Source organism: Mya arenaria, chromosome 1 (assembly GCF_026914265.1).
Source record: "Mya arenaria isolate MELC-2E11 chromosome 1, ASM2691426v1".
NCBI classification, from domain to species: domain Eukaryota; kingdom Metazoa; phylum Mollusca; class Bivalvia; order Myida; family Myidae; genus Mya; species Mya arenaria.
The window spans coordinates 33775674-33788477 of record NC_069122.1 but is presented as its reverse complement, the minus strand read 5'-3'; the positions used below and the strand labels follow the sequence as shown (position 1 = coordinate 33788477).

Genomic DNA, 12804 nt, shown 5'->3' with positions numbered 1-12804 from the left:
TCCGACGTCGACATAGCGAGTCTGGACAAATATTTATTTGCTTACATTTTTAAAAGCGCATTTTCCTTAAAATAATGTAAATAAAAGAAATGTACTTTGGCAAGTGCTTAAAACAAATCGAATATTGATGAATGTAACATTATAAATTATGAAACCAGAGTTTAAAACAACAAGATTTGAATTTCTTTCTCCTTTGAATTACACAACATATTTGAGCAATGTAGTTTCCAGTTGAGTTGCATCTTATTTGTTTGTTATATTTGGACCAGACTATAATTAACAATTACAATCATGAATCGTAGGAGAACAGTCTGTTGTGCCCTTCAATCTTATTTACAAGTCTCAGCACTAAGATGAAGATGAGGAGGTCTTGGAACTTCTGTATACGCTCTGAAATACGAAATATTGTTTTAATTGACAATTTAATGAATATAAACAAGCGTTGTTTTTGTATCTTGTAGGTTCAGCAAATGTTAATATTGACCGAATGCCTTTAAAACTGCACTTTCACACATTTTTACAACTTTTTTATTTTTTTGTCTTGGAAAGAGCATTTTTTTTTCGAAAATATCTGCAAACCAATGATATAAGATTGCTGACAAAAAATCAGATCGTAGATTTTCATATTTGCGTTCGAAAATTAATGTTTTATGGCTACTAACGGTTAAAGAAAAATATGTAAAACATCATTTTTTTAACTTAAATCTTCCGTCTAATGTTTTGTCAGTAGACTCACATGACTGGTTTCCATGGTTTTTCGCAAAAATTGGCAGGTTCCAAGCCAAAAAATAAAATAAAATGTCAAAACGTTCAATCTGTGAGAGTGCAGCTTTAAGAAATTATATAATGTGAAATCCAGCTTATTTGGTTCAATGGTTAATGTGCAATCAGGTTAATCATATTATCACATAGAAAGTAAATGGGCTACGATTTAAACTTAATTATTATAAAATAACCGTCATACTTGTTAAAACGGATTTTTTAACATAAATGTATTTCAATCGCTCATCAATATTTTCAATGTTTATTAACTTGAGTAATCTATCGGTATGAAAAGCTATGTAAAAGTATTTATTCAATCCGAAAGGACTAGCATGAACCTGCACGTTTTGATATAATTGCACATGATTATATAAAAGTCGTTAAAATTTTACAAATGTGTTGGATATTCATTTACATTTTTAATATTTTTCAACTTATTTGATGGAGCTTCAATGCATGGTTGACAAATCCATTTGTGTCGACATCGCATGGTAAGGCTCTAGAATAGAGATTAATAATTGCAATGCGACATCGTATTATACCATTGTGCTACCTGATTTAAATGTGCAAATAAAAGCTTTGAAAATCGATGACCAGTGAACAAAACGTGTCCTTGTATACAAACAACTCAACAAAACATTACCAATAACCGTTGATATGAGGTCCTGTCCAAATATGGTCCAATGGTCACATTCTCTCGATAATGGTGAAACTTTTCGTCTCCGACACTTTTGCATTTTCCTTCACCGATTCTGAGTCAAACACACCTGTGTTATGACACCAAAGCTAAGTTCATCATAAATATATGTGCTATCTTTTTGCCTGATTCAGAATGTTCTCTCTTTTTTTGAGAGAACTGACAATTCTGTAAGCTTGTCATCACAGCCCCAGTACATTATTACGTTTTCACTACAGTTCGACCGTTCACAAATCTAGTTTTTATAAAAACTGGTGGTAGGGGAAGCAAACTCTTATTCAAATGAAAATGCATGTCTTAAACTAAGTATTTACCTTGACGCCATCAGGTGTTTGTAACTTATGATATCCGATGAACAATTACACAAAACAACATTTGTTATGAAGTGTTGATTACTGGAATATTAAACCAGAATTTGAAACAACCAGCAGCCAATTATATAAATCGTGGATAGGTTGTACACAGGTTATTTTAATGCTAGTTTGCATATTTAAATGAATTGATTGGTTAATATTGATTTTTGGATACATATTGACCAACCAAAAATATTTTGGCCAACTTAAACCTAACCAAAGACTACACCAGTTCTGTAGATTTTTTTACACTTCCGTTTTCCATCATACATAATACTTTAAATAATGTACTCAGTTGAGTAGAAACTTGAGTTATTTGGTGATACTGAGGCCAGTCATTAACAACATGAACCACAGGAGAACGGCCCGATAATTACCTTCGTTTTTATTTAACAAGTTTGAGGAGTTAGATGAAGATGAAGAGGTCATCTCCGAAAAAAATGTTCCTTCTCTCGACGAGTTTATCCTTTTCTGAAATATAAGAAATGTTTCTTTATTGACAAATTAAGACTCAGTGAAATCATTAATGTTGAACTGTAATAATAATAATAGACGGAAATCTTATATGAAGCATTTTTTGTCTAATATGTTCTGTATTTCATTTAGATTTTGATTTATTGAGCAGTTGAATTCTTTCAACGCATTTTTCAAACATTGACTAGTAGAGATTTTAGCATTATCATCTAGGCGACCTAGGATCGATTCCCGGCCTTGGCGCATGCGAGTTTGATTTGTGGTCACCATGCCAGGTGGTGGGTTTCCTCTAGGTACTCCGGTTTCCCTATAGCATGAAACCACACTTTCACGTAATACGGTTCAGTGATCGAAAGTGATTAATAAAAATGTAGTAATCATTTATTTCACAATCGTTGTTAAAATAAATAAGTCTAAAACAAAGAACACATATTAATATTAAAAGATTTTCTTTAAGTTAAATATATCTTACAATTATATTATATATATACTACACGCATTGTCTCATTTTGTATTTGAAATGCGACACTGTAATAAATGAAGCTATATATTGAAACGTTGAATAAATGACTATATAAATATACATATTTAATCTTAAAATGTGTGTCAGCTGGTGTCACCGTGTGGTTGTACAGTAACATAGATGACACTGCACTGTGCGATGGTCGACTATTCGGTTATGTGTACACTTGTCAAGCACAATAAAAAGTGAGCACTGTCCCTTCAACCTGGTTATCGTGTAGATGTATGATTATTTAGTGCCAAAGAGGAGGCAGCAATAAACATTGGTCGGCTTATCGTATGACTGTATAGTCATAAAATTATATGGACGTGAGAGGAGTTGACATTGAACCTGCCTTACGTGTCTGTGTATGACTCTAAAGTCCCACGGAGGAGTCAGTATTTTTTGCATAAATATTGTACATTGAATCGGCCATGATTATTAGGTCCTATAGAGGATCAAGCATTGTACATTGAACCAGCTTACCGTGTCTGTGTATAATTGTATAGTCCTATAAAGGAGTAAGCATTGTACGTTTGGCTGGATAAACGTGTTTGTGTATGACTTTATAGTCCTATAGAGGAATCAGCAGTGAGCGTTTGTCCGGTTTGTCTGTGTGTTATCATATACGAGTAGTCCTATAGAAGAGACAGCACCCTGTGTTGGCCCGACATACCGGTTCTGTGCATGGTTGTATAGTTCCATAAAGGAGACAGCACTGCACCTGGGTTAGGTTTATCGTGTATCTTAATTCTTGCATTGCACAACAGAAATAATGCGTTGTATTATTGTAGTGTATAGTTCAGTGATCGGCTTATTGTGTATGTGCATGATTGTACAGTACCATTGATCAGTCAACACTGTGCGGTGGACAACTAAACGGTTCTGTGTATGTCTTTATAGTACAATAAAGGTGTCAGCACTGTACATTGAACCTGCTAATTGTGTAGATGTATCATGATTGTTTAGTTCCAAATAGAGGTATCAGAGCCGTGCACGAGGTTACTTTTTGTGTAGATATATGGTGTTGTTTACTTCCTTCGAGGAGGCAGCACTGTACATAAGTCGTTTTTTCGTATCTGTGTTTAATTGTTTAATTCCTTAGATAAGGCAACGCTGTACATTGGTCGGCTTATAGTGTCTGTGTATGATTGTATAGTACAAAAAAGGAAGCAATATTGCACGTATCTCCAACTAATAGTGTATTTAAATGCATAGTGCAATAGAAAAGTTAACACTGCGTTTTGTCCATTAGTACCATAAAGGAGTCAGCGCGATTTCACGTGTGTGTGTGTGTGTGTGTGTGTGTGTGTGTGTGTGTGTGCGTGTGTGTGTGTGTGTGTGATTTTATCACGAAACCTGTACTTTCATTAATGGGCGAGCTTCGGCATTGGATTTTGTTTATTGTAACTACATGATGCATAAATTGAACATTGACTAGGATATGTTCGGGTATACAGTGTATTGGCCTTAATTACGGCTTACTAATAATTATGTTTAAAAGTATATTAAAGATAAGTAATCATTATTGCTTAATGATTTAAAATAAATTGTATGATAAATAAACTGCATGTCAGTCTGATAAGTAGCTTTTCTTAATCTTCTATGTAGAAAAAGACATTGTTCAACAGAGTAGACAAGTATTATTTTTTACAAAATTACATAGGCTTGTATCAGCATTAACTAGCACAGTAATACAGAGTACAACATTCTTTGGATTTTTTTTATTTTAGGCTACTGTTACGGCCCTGTAAGTATTGTAAAATAAAAGTTGTGAAATTCCATTACATGAAATACATGTAAATATATTTTTATTGACAAATATTTTCCGTTTGGTTTGCAAGTTTTTAAACATTCAACGTAAGAGAAACATTTGTGATTGTGTGCAGTATACATTTTCAAACCCTTTAAAGTGACTTCAAAAATCGCCTTCTAGAAAAAGCTCGAATTTTTTTAAGTCTAAAAGGGTATAGATGACGAATCGAAAAGTGATAAATATACCTAAGCATTCATTTAAATGTTCACAAATTATTTCTTTAAATTGCATTATATAATGAACAACTATATATCTAATAAAAATAGAAATTGAACTCGATCAATTCAATATAACTCGACCTTTTCACAACTAACAGCGCAGTCAAAGCCGGAGCTGTACATATGTATATCTAATACAAATAAGCAGGATAAACGCATAAAAAGTGAATGCAACAAGCAGGAATATTATAAATATCAAAAGTATCAACCCTCAGGTATATTATTGTAAAAGTAGTTCCTGCTATCACCACGATGATGCACACCAAGATAACTCCAATGAGAACAGCAACTGTAACAAGAAAAGTTTTTTTTTAAACTTAATGTAAAACCTAAGTCCTTGTATTAACGGTCAAGCGGTGTACAAATAGTCTTAAGAGTGTTTTGTTATATCAATTTTAATTTTAAATGAAATGAAATGATAAAATTAAAATTAAATATTAATTGAAATATAAGAATATATTTTATGTTTTATTATTTGTGGTTAAATTCATAACGGTCTTGATAGTGTCAACCTATACTGCCCTGATACTGGCATTAACCTTAACAGCTCTGTTAATGATGTCAACTTAAACTGACTTGACTGTGGCATTAACTGAAACTGACCTGGTTGTAGAGTTAACCTTAACTGACCTCATTGTAGAGTCAACCTTAACTGACCTGATTAAGGCTTCGACCTAAACTGCCCTTATTGTTGGGTACATCGAAGATGCGCACCGTCTGTGGCGTTAACCTAAACTGACCTGATTGAAGCGACAACCTAAACTTATATCACTATGGCATCAACCTAAACTGTTCTAATTGTTTGGTACGAAGCTGCACTCTGACTATGGCGTCAACCTAACTTTACCTTATTGTGGCGACAACCTCAACTGAGCTAATTGTTGAGTTAATCTAAACTGACCTGATTGTTGGATACATGGAAGCTGCGCTCTGAATGTGGCGTCGATCTAACATTACCTGATTGTAGCGTCGACCTAATCTTACCTGATTGAAGCATCGACCTAATTTGACCTGATTATGGCAACAACCTTAAATGACCTGATTGTGGCGTAAACGTAAAATGACCTGACTGTGGCGTCATCGTAAAATGACATGATTGTTGCGTCAACCTTAACTTAACCGATTGTAGAGTCAACCTTAACTAACCTGATTGTGGCGTCAACCTAAACTAACCTGATTGTGGCGTCGACCTTAACTGACCTGATTGTGGCGTCAACCTAAACAAACCTGACTATGGCGTCAACTTTAACTGACCTGATTATGTCGTCAACCTTAACTGACCTGATAGTGACAACAACTTAAATTTCAGTCTCCTAAACTTGCCTGATAGTAGTGTCAACTGATTGAAGGGTTATCGAAGCTGCACTTTGAATGTTGCGTCAAGCTCAACTGACCTGATGCTAGCATCGACTTAATCGACCTGATTGCGGCGTCAACCTAAACTAACCTGATTGGCCTGTCCACAAAAGTGACCTTTTGCGGTGTGAATATAAACTGCTATGACCTTAATTGCTTTCAAGTTTAAATGCTCTTTTTATGGCATCAATCCGATATAAGTGTAAATTTAGATTTAGAAATCAGAATAATAGCAACACACAAGGGTGTATTGACTCTTTTATAATTTATTAAAGAAGGTGTAGCAGAACTGATGGTCAGTTCCGGTGGATCTATTATGTCTTTTAGCATGCACATTGGATGTTAACCTTAAACACATCATATTACAATCAAACTGTAGAATCAGGCATAGCCTTTATTTTGAAACGTGTATTGTACTAATAGTTAATTCATTCAAGTAAAATTTAATTACTTGAATCAAACTAAGACTAACGAGAATGGCTCATGCGACTATCTTGCATTACACCTTGATAGAAGCTTCACATACAATAAACTACTACGCAATGATCCTGTTCATTAAACAACTAACATAAGCCAAATAAAAGGACCAGATAAAAAGAAACGTTCAAGAAACTGACCATGCATGCAATCATTTCCGGCCACACCAACATACTGATCAGCGCACACGCATTCTTGATCTACACACGTCTTGTGAGAACCACAATCGTCTGACGAAAGACACACCGATGATGTTCCAACTAAAGGAAATAACTGTCAACATTTGACATTTAAATAATTAAATGACATTTTGTAAATCAATCTTGTTAAAGTATTATACTCTGTATAATCTTAGGTTCTGTATTTGACTTTGATAAAAAAAATGCAAAATCAGTAGTTGACTTTGATTCTGGCCAGTCGAGATATTTTTCTAAAGCTATTGTTTCCCATTGTTGGACTTTTAGCGTGATAACAAGTCATAACTTCCATAAAAAATCCAGATGTGTACGGAGTGTATGATTTATCAAAATTGATAATTATAAAAGTAAATACAAAAGGTTTTTTGTTTATTTTATACTTCACAATGTATTTGAAGTTATTTTATTGTTGTTGTTTTTCAACAGGCCCACACGGAGATCCACTCGCTCGAAAAACGTTACTCCACTGGTCAGAACCAAAGTTAAATTAGTATGATTGCAGTTACCAACCCGTAGGGGTGTCACAATGAAGACCCGTCATGCCCTCACGGCATATACAATAATAGCTGCCAATGGTATCCACGCACATGCTTTTGTCCAAACAAGGAGTGGCTGTACACTCGTTGATGTCTAAAAATGAGGCCAAATAAATAAATAAACTTATGTTCAAATTTTAATGCCAACGAAAGGATTGTCTTTTTAGGAAAATAGCAATACCGATAACATTTTCACTCTAAAAAATCGTCCCCATATCGTCCGGATATATTAACACATCATTGGCGTAGACTGTCTGTATCCAAAAGGTGATCAATTAACGGTCTGAAGAAATAATCCGTTGGAAATTGTAAAAAAACAACAACTAGACTCGGGTGCGAAACACCGTGAACTCCCAATTGTTCAATCAGACAACCATATGAGTGTTAATTAAATACTCTTTAAAAACACTGCCATGTGTATTAGCCACAAGACTAGCTTCAAATAAACTATTACTATGATGAAAGAACTTTTTTTATTGCATACGTGACCTCATATACAGGATTATTGTAGTTTGGATGCATACTACCGTAGCTACCGTTTCACTTTAATACAATAAAGTAATCTTTGCAAAAAATAAAATAAATCTAATTGTCTTATTGCCAAATTGGTGACACCTCAACAACCATAACAAAACAAGAACTAACTTTCCGTGCAGAACGTGCCAGTAAAACCAGACTGACAAATGCATACGTAAGAGTTGATTCCGTCCTGACAAGTCGCAAAGGCTGCACACTTTCCATATAGGCAGTCGTCAATGTCTGAAAATTGCAAATTGTTCAAGTTAATCCCTGGAAAAATAAAATTAAATAAACAAACATCAATGTAAACAACGATTACCAATAAAAGGTTTGATATCTAATACTTTTTTATCTTCAGAAATAAAAAAGTCAGATATTCGATAGCTTCAATGTATGCAATCAATTTATTTATCGAAGGCTGCACAGCCAATATATGCAATCAACCAAGTTGTTGTACAATTTACGGTCAATTTATACAATCACCTTAGTAATCGTAGGCTTCAGGATCAATTTATACAATCACCTTACTGGTCGTAGGCTTCACAGTCAACCAATACAATCAACCTAGTTGTCATATGCTTCATAATCAATTGATACAATCAACCTAGTTGTCGTAGGCTTCATAATCAATTGATACAATCAACCAAGTTGTCGAAGGCTTCATAATCAATTGATACAATCAACCTAGTTGTCGAAGGCTTCAAAATCAATTGATGAAATCAACCTTGTTGTCCAAAGCTTCATAATCAATTGATAAAATCAACCTTGTTGTCCAAAGCTTCAGAATCAATTGATAAAATCAACCTTGTTGTCCAAAGCTTCAGAATCAATTGATAAAATCAACCTAGTTGCCGTGGGCTTCATAATCAATTGATAAAATCAACCTTGTTGTCCAAAGCTTCAGAATCAATTGATAAAATCAACCTAGTTGTCCAAAGCTTCATAATCAATTGATAAAATCAACCTTGTTGTCCAAAGCTTCATAATCAATTGATAAAATCAACCTTGTTGTCCAAAGCTTCATAATCAATTGATAAAATCAACCTTGTTGTCCAAAGCTTCAGAATCAATTGATAAAATCAACCTAGTTGTCCAAAGCTTCAGAATCAATTGATAAAATCAACCAAGTTGTTCAAAGCTTCATAATCAATTGATAAAATCAACCTTGTTGTCCAAAGCTTCAGAATCAATTGATAAAATCAACCTTGTTGTCCAAAGCTTCAGAATCAATTGATAAAATCAACCAAGTTGTCCAAAGCTTCAGAATCAATTGATAAAATCAACCTTGTTGTCCAAAGCTTCAGAATCAATTGATAAAATCAACCTTGTTGTCCAAAGCTTCAGAATCAATTGATAAAATCAACCTAGTTGCCGTGGGCTTCATAATCAACTGATATAATTAACCATGTTTTCGATGGCCTCAATCAAACTTATACAATCAACGCAGTTATCATTGTCTTCACTGTTAACTTATACAATCAACCTAGTTGTCGTAGGTTTCATAATCAATTAATACAATCAACATTGTTCCCGTAAGCGTCATAATAAATTGATATAATAAACCTAGTTGTTGTTGCCTTCATAATCAATTGATAAAGTAAACCTAGTTGTCGTAGCCTTCATAATCAACTGATACAATGAACCATGTTTTCCATGGCTTCAGATAACTCAAACAATTAAGCTTGTTGCCGTAAGCTTCACAGTCAATTTATTCAATAAAACTAGTTCTATATCGGATAATGTAATTAGAGAATACATGTGGAAGCGAAGTCTTACTGGTTCGACAATTGGTTCCGGTAAATCCCGCTGCGCATGTGCAAACGTACCCAGCGTCAGGGATGTTCGTCACTTCACACGTCCCATTGTTTGTACATGGGCTTGAATCGCACACGTCAACCGCTGAAGTGAGTGTTTTGTGAAAAATTATTAAAAACTGCAACTGAAAATACATGGACATCCTAAGCAATAGAAGACTGACTATGACAAAAATCAGGAATAGGCTAATAAAAACAGAGGACTGATGTAAACAAATGAAGAATTTGCTTAGCAGTAGAGATCTTACTATGAAAAATTTAGGAAAACACTATGCAGTAGAGGTCTGACTGTGAAAAAATATAGGAAATCGCTAAGCAGTAGAGGACTGACAGTGCAGAATGAAGGAATAGCAGTAGAGAACTGACTGTGAAAAATATAGGAAAACGCTATGCAGTAGACAACTGACTTTGAAAACATACAGGAAAACGCTAACCAGTAGAGGACTGACAGAGAAAAAATGCAGGAAAACGCTTTGCAGTAGAGGATTGACTGTGAAAAATGTAGAAAAACGCAAAGCAGTAGAAGACTGACTGTGGAAAATGTAGGAAGACGCAAAGCAGTAGAAGACTGACTGTGAAAAATGTAGGAAGACGCAAAGCAGTAGAAGACTGACTGTGGAAAATGTAGGGATACGCAAAGCAGTAGAAGACTGACTGTGAAAATTGTAGGGAAACGCTATGCAGTAGAGGACTGACTGTGAAACTTGTAGGGAGACGCAAAGCAGTAAAGGACTGACTGTGACAAATGTAGGGAAACGCGAAGCAGTAGAAGACTGACTGTGAAAAATGTAGGGAAACGCTATGCAGTAGAGGACTGACTGTGAAAAATGTAGGGAAACGCAAAGCAGTAGAAGACTGACTGTGAAAAATGTAGGGATACGCAAAGCAGTAGAAGACTGACTGTGAAAAATGTAGAGAAACTCTATGCAGTAGAGGACTGACTGTGAAAATTGTAGGAAGACGCAAAGCAGTAGAGGACTGACTGTGAAAAATGTAGGCAGTAAAAGACTGACTGAAAGAATACAGGAATACACTCAGCAGTAGAGTACTGACTTATAATACAGGAATACGCTTAGCAGTAGACACTAACTGTGAAACAATACCAGAATACGCTTAGCAGTGGAGGACTGACTGTAAAAAATACAAGCACAAGCGTATCAGTAGAGGTGACTGTGAAAAATATATAGAGGATAATTGTATGCTTCAGGGAAAGATCGTAAAATATTTCACCGAGTGAGCACTAAAATTCATATTTCACGATTGGCGTACCCACTAGTGAAATATTCACTTTTGGTGTTCACGACGTTATTTTTTATTTTTATTATATGCCTAAGATTGGAATTTGAATAGGAAAAACGACTCATTTTATTACACTTTTTTAGAAATATTCGTCAACTGGTATGCGTACATAACGTCATTTCGAAAATGACTCTTTGGAATAGTGTCCCAGCCCTGTGTACGCTAACGTTTGATTCGGAACCTAAAACGGGCTTTCAATACATTGAAAAATATATATTTGATATTTGATATTTTCACTGTTTGAAACAGTGAAATATCAATTGCATCTGACTGATAAATCTCTATAAACCACCAAAAATCATATAACAAAACATAATATACACTATTTTACTTAATTATGACTTCAAATACTTTTGTTTATGAATTTAAATTTGAGTCTACAAACATGTTCATGCAGGTCATTGGCATATGGCTTGCAAGTATACATCAGAGAGGCTTATCAGTGATATCAATCTTATCAGTCGAAAACTATTAGTGCAGTTGACGATAGTCTGGACGAAAGCCATGTTTGTTTCGCGAATTTGAGATATATAGGATCTGACACGAGTTGTCATTTAATACAAGATTTTATTAAACGAGTTCATGAAATTTGTTAGTAAGCGAGCCTCTGGCGAGCTTACTAACAACTTTCATGGACGAGTTTAATAAAAATCTTGTATAAAATGACAACGAGTGTCAGATCTTTTTTATCACATGCTTAAAACGGTGTTTTTATTACCAATTTAGTTCCACATTCCACTTTCTAAACCCATTGTTTGACAGCCAAAGTACACTGAGTGGAATGTCAACGATGCGCCATATAAATAGTTCCAAATAAAAATGACAAAAACAGCTAGCAGTTATCAAGTTTTTATTCTGATAAAGCGCTGAACAAGTCACAAGTATAAACATGTGTAGTAAAATATCGAACAACATGAATAACGAAGAATTTTAACCATTAAAACACAATAAGTACACAACTTGATGACGTCACACTGAGAGTACATGCTTTTACGCGGTTTATGTGACCTACATCGTCTGTCAAGTTTTACTGTGTGCACGGATTTAAAAGTTATTCGCTGTCGCTTTCTATGATGACTTTAAAGCGTTTTCTTAGTGGACATGGATTTTAACAACATGCAGATGATTACGACGAAGCCTTACTCTGCACTGCATGGATGTTGATGTTGAAAAAGTTCCATCAAGAATGTTTCCAGAGAACAAGCTGTTCTTACCGTCTTGGGACGTACGTGTGATGAGAAACCTGTGCTGCGGAATTCATATTTGTGTTTTGGTAACCGACAGCTGATTAAACTGGCAAGCAAATTTTATGGCATTGGTCGCATATTGCCTGTTAAGATGGAGATGTTTGAAATGTTCTCGTGTTGTTTGTCACTAATGTGGCTGTATTTGTTGACTGACTGGATATTTCTGTGACTAGTAATCTGCATTATCTGGTTGGCGGAACATTGTTATCAGAAAGTTTTCGAACAAGATGCTTTCTGGCACTATGATTCGTAAGCCATTTGTCTTCCGGAAGTCCTTCCGCTTCATTATTGAGGTTAGTATTTGTTGGCGTTTAAACCATTTTGTTTACAAACAATGCGGAGGGATATCTAGGTCGCGTGTGATTAGTCTAGCCAATAGAAATGTCTGATAAGTTATCTTACACATGTGTAAGATAAAAATATTCGTAATGGGTATATTACACGGAAAACAAGGGTAAGCATGTGATAAAAGTATTTGTTATAAATCGTCAACATATGATGCTAAAATGACGTTCTTTTGAATAAAAATGTGGAAGA

The 12804-nt window shown here is 34.8% G+C and overlaps 1 protein-coding gene and 1 long non-coding RNA gene across 2 annotated transcripts in view; both read right to left on the bottom strand.

The window, feature by feature from the left end:
• Positions 1–210: 210 nt before the first annotated feature.
• Positions 211–6840, bottom strand: LOC128229795 (uncharacterized). Its single transcript, XR_008260132.1, has 5 exons — positions 6796–6840; positions 5032–5111; positions 2190–2283; positions 1406–1529; positions 211–390 (listed from the first exon to the last, which is right to left on the bottom strand). It is a non-coding gene; the product is annotated as an uncharacterized LOC128229795 (long non-coding RNA).
• Positions 6841–6847: 7 nt separating this feature from the next.
• LOC128226608 (neurogenic locus notch homolog protein 2-like) overlaps positions 6848–12804 on the bottom strand; it is a gene marked incomplete at its 3' end in the record, with an annotated part of 41873 nt that continues 35916 nt past the window's right edge. Inside the window, exons 25-28 of the mRNA XM_052936569.1 lie at positions 9684–9806; positions 8034–8147; positions 7363–7482; positions 6848–6915 (exon numbers count right to left, since the gene is read on the bottom strand). Of these exons, the coding sequence (XP_052792529.1) occupies positions 6848–6915; positions 7363–7482; positions 8034–8147; positions 9684–9806 (425 nt within the window). The remainder of the gene's footprint in view (positions 6916–7362; positions 7483–8033; positions 8148–9683; positions 9807–12804) is intronic.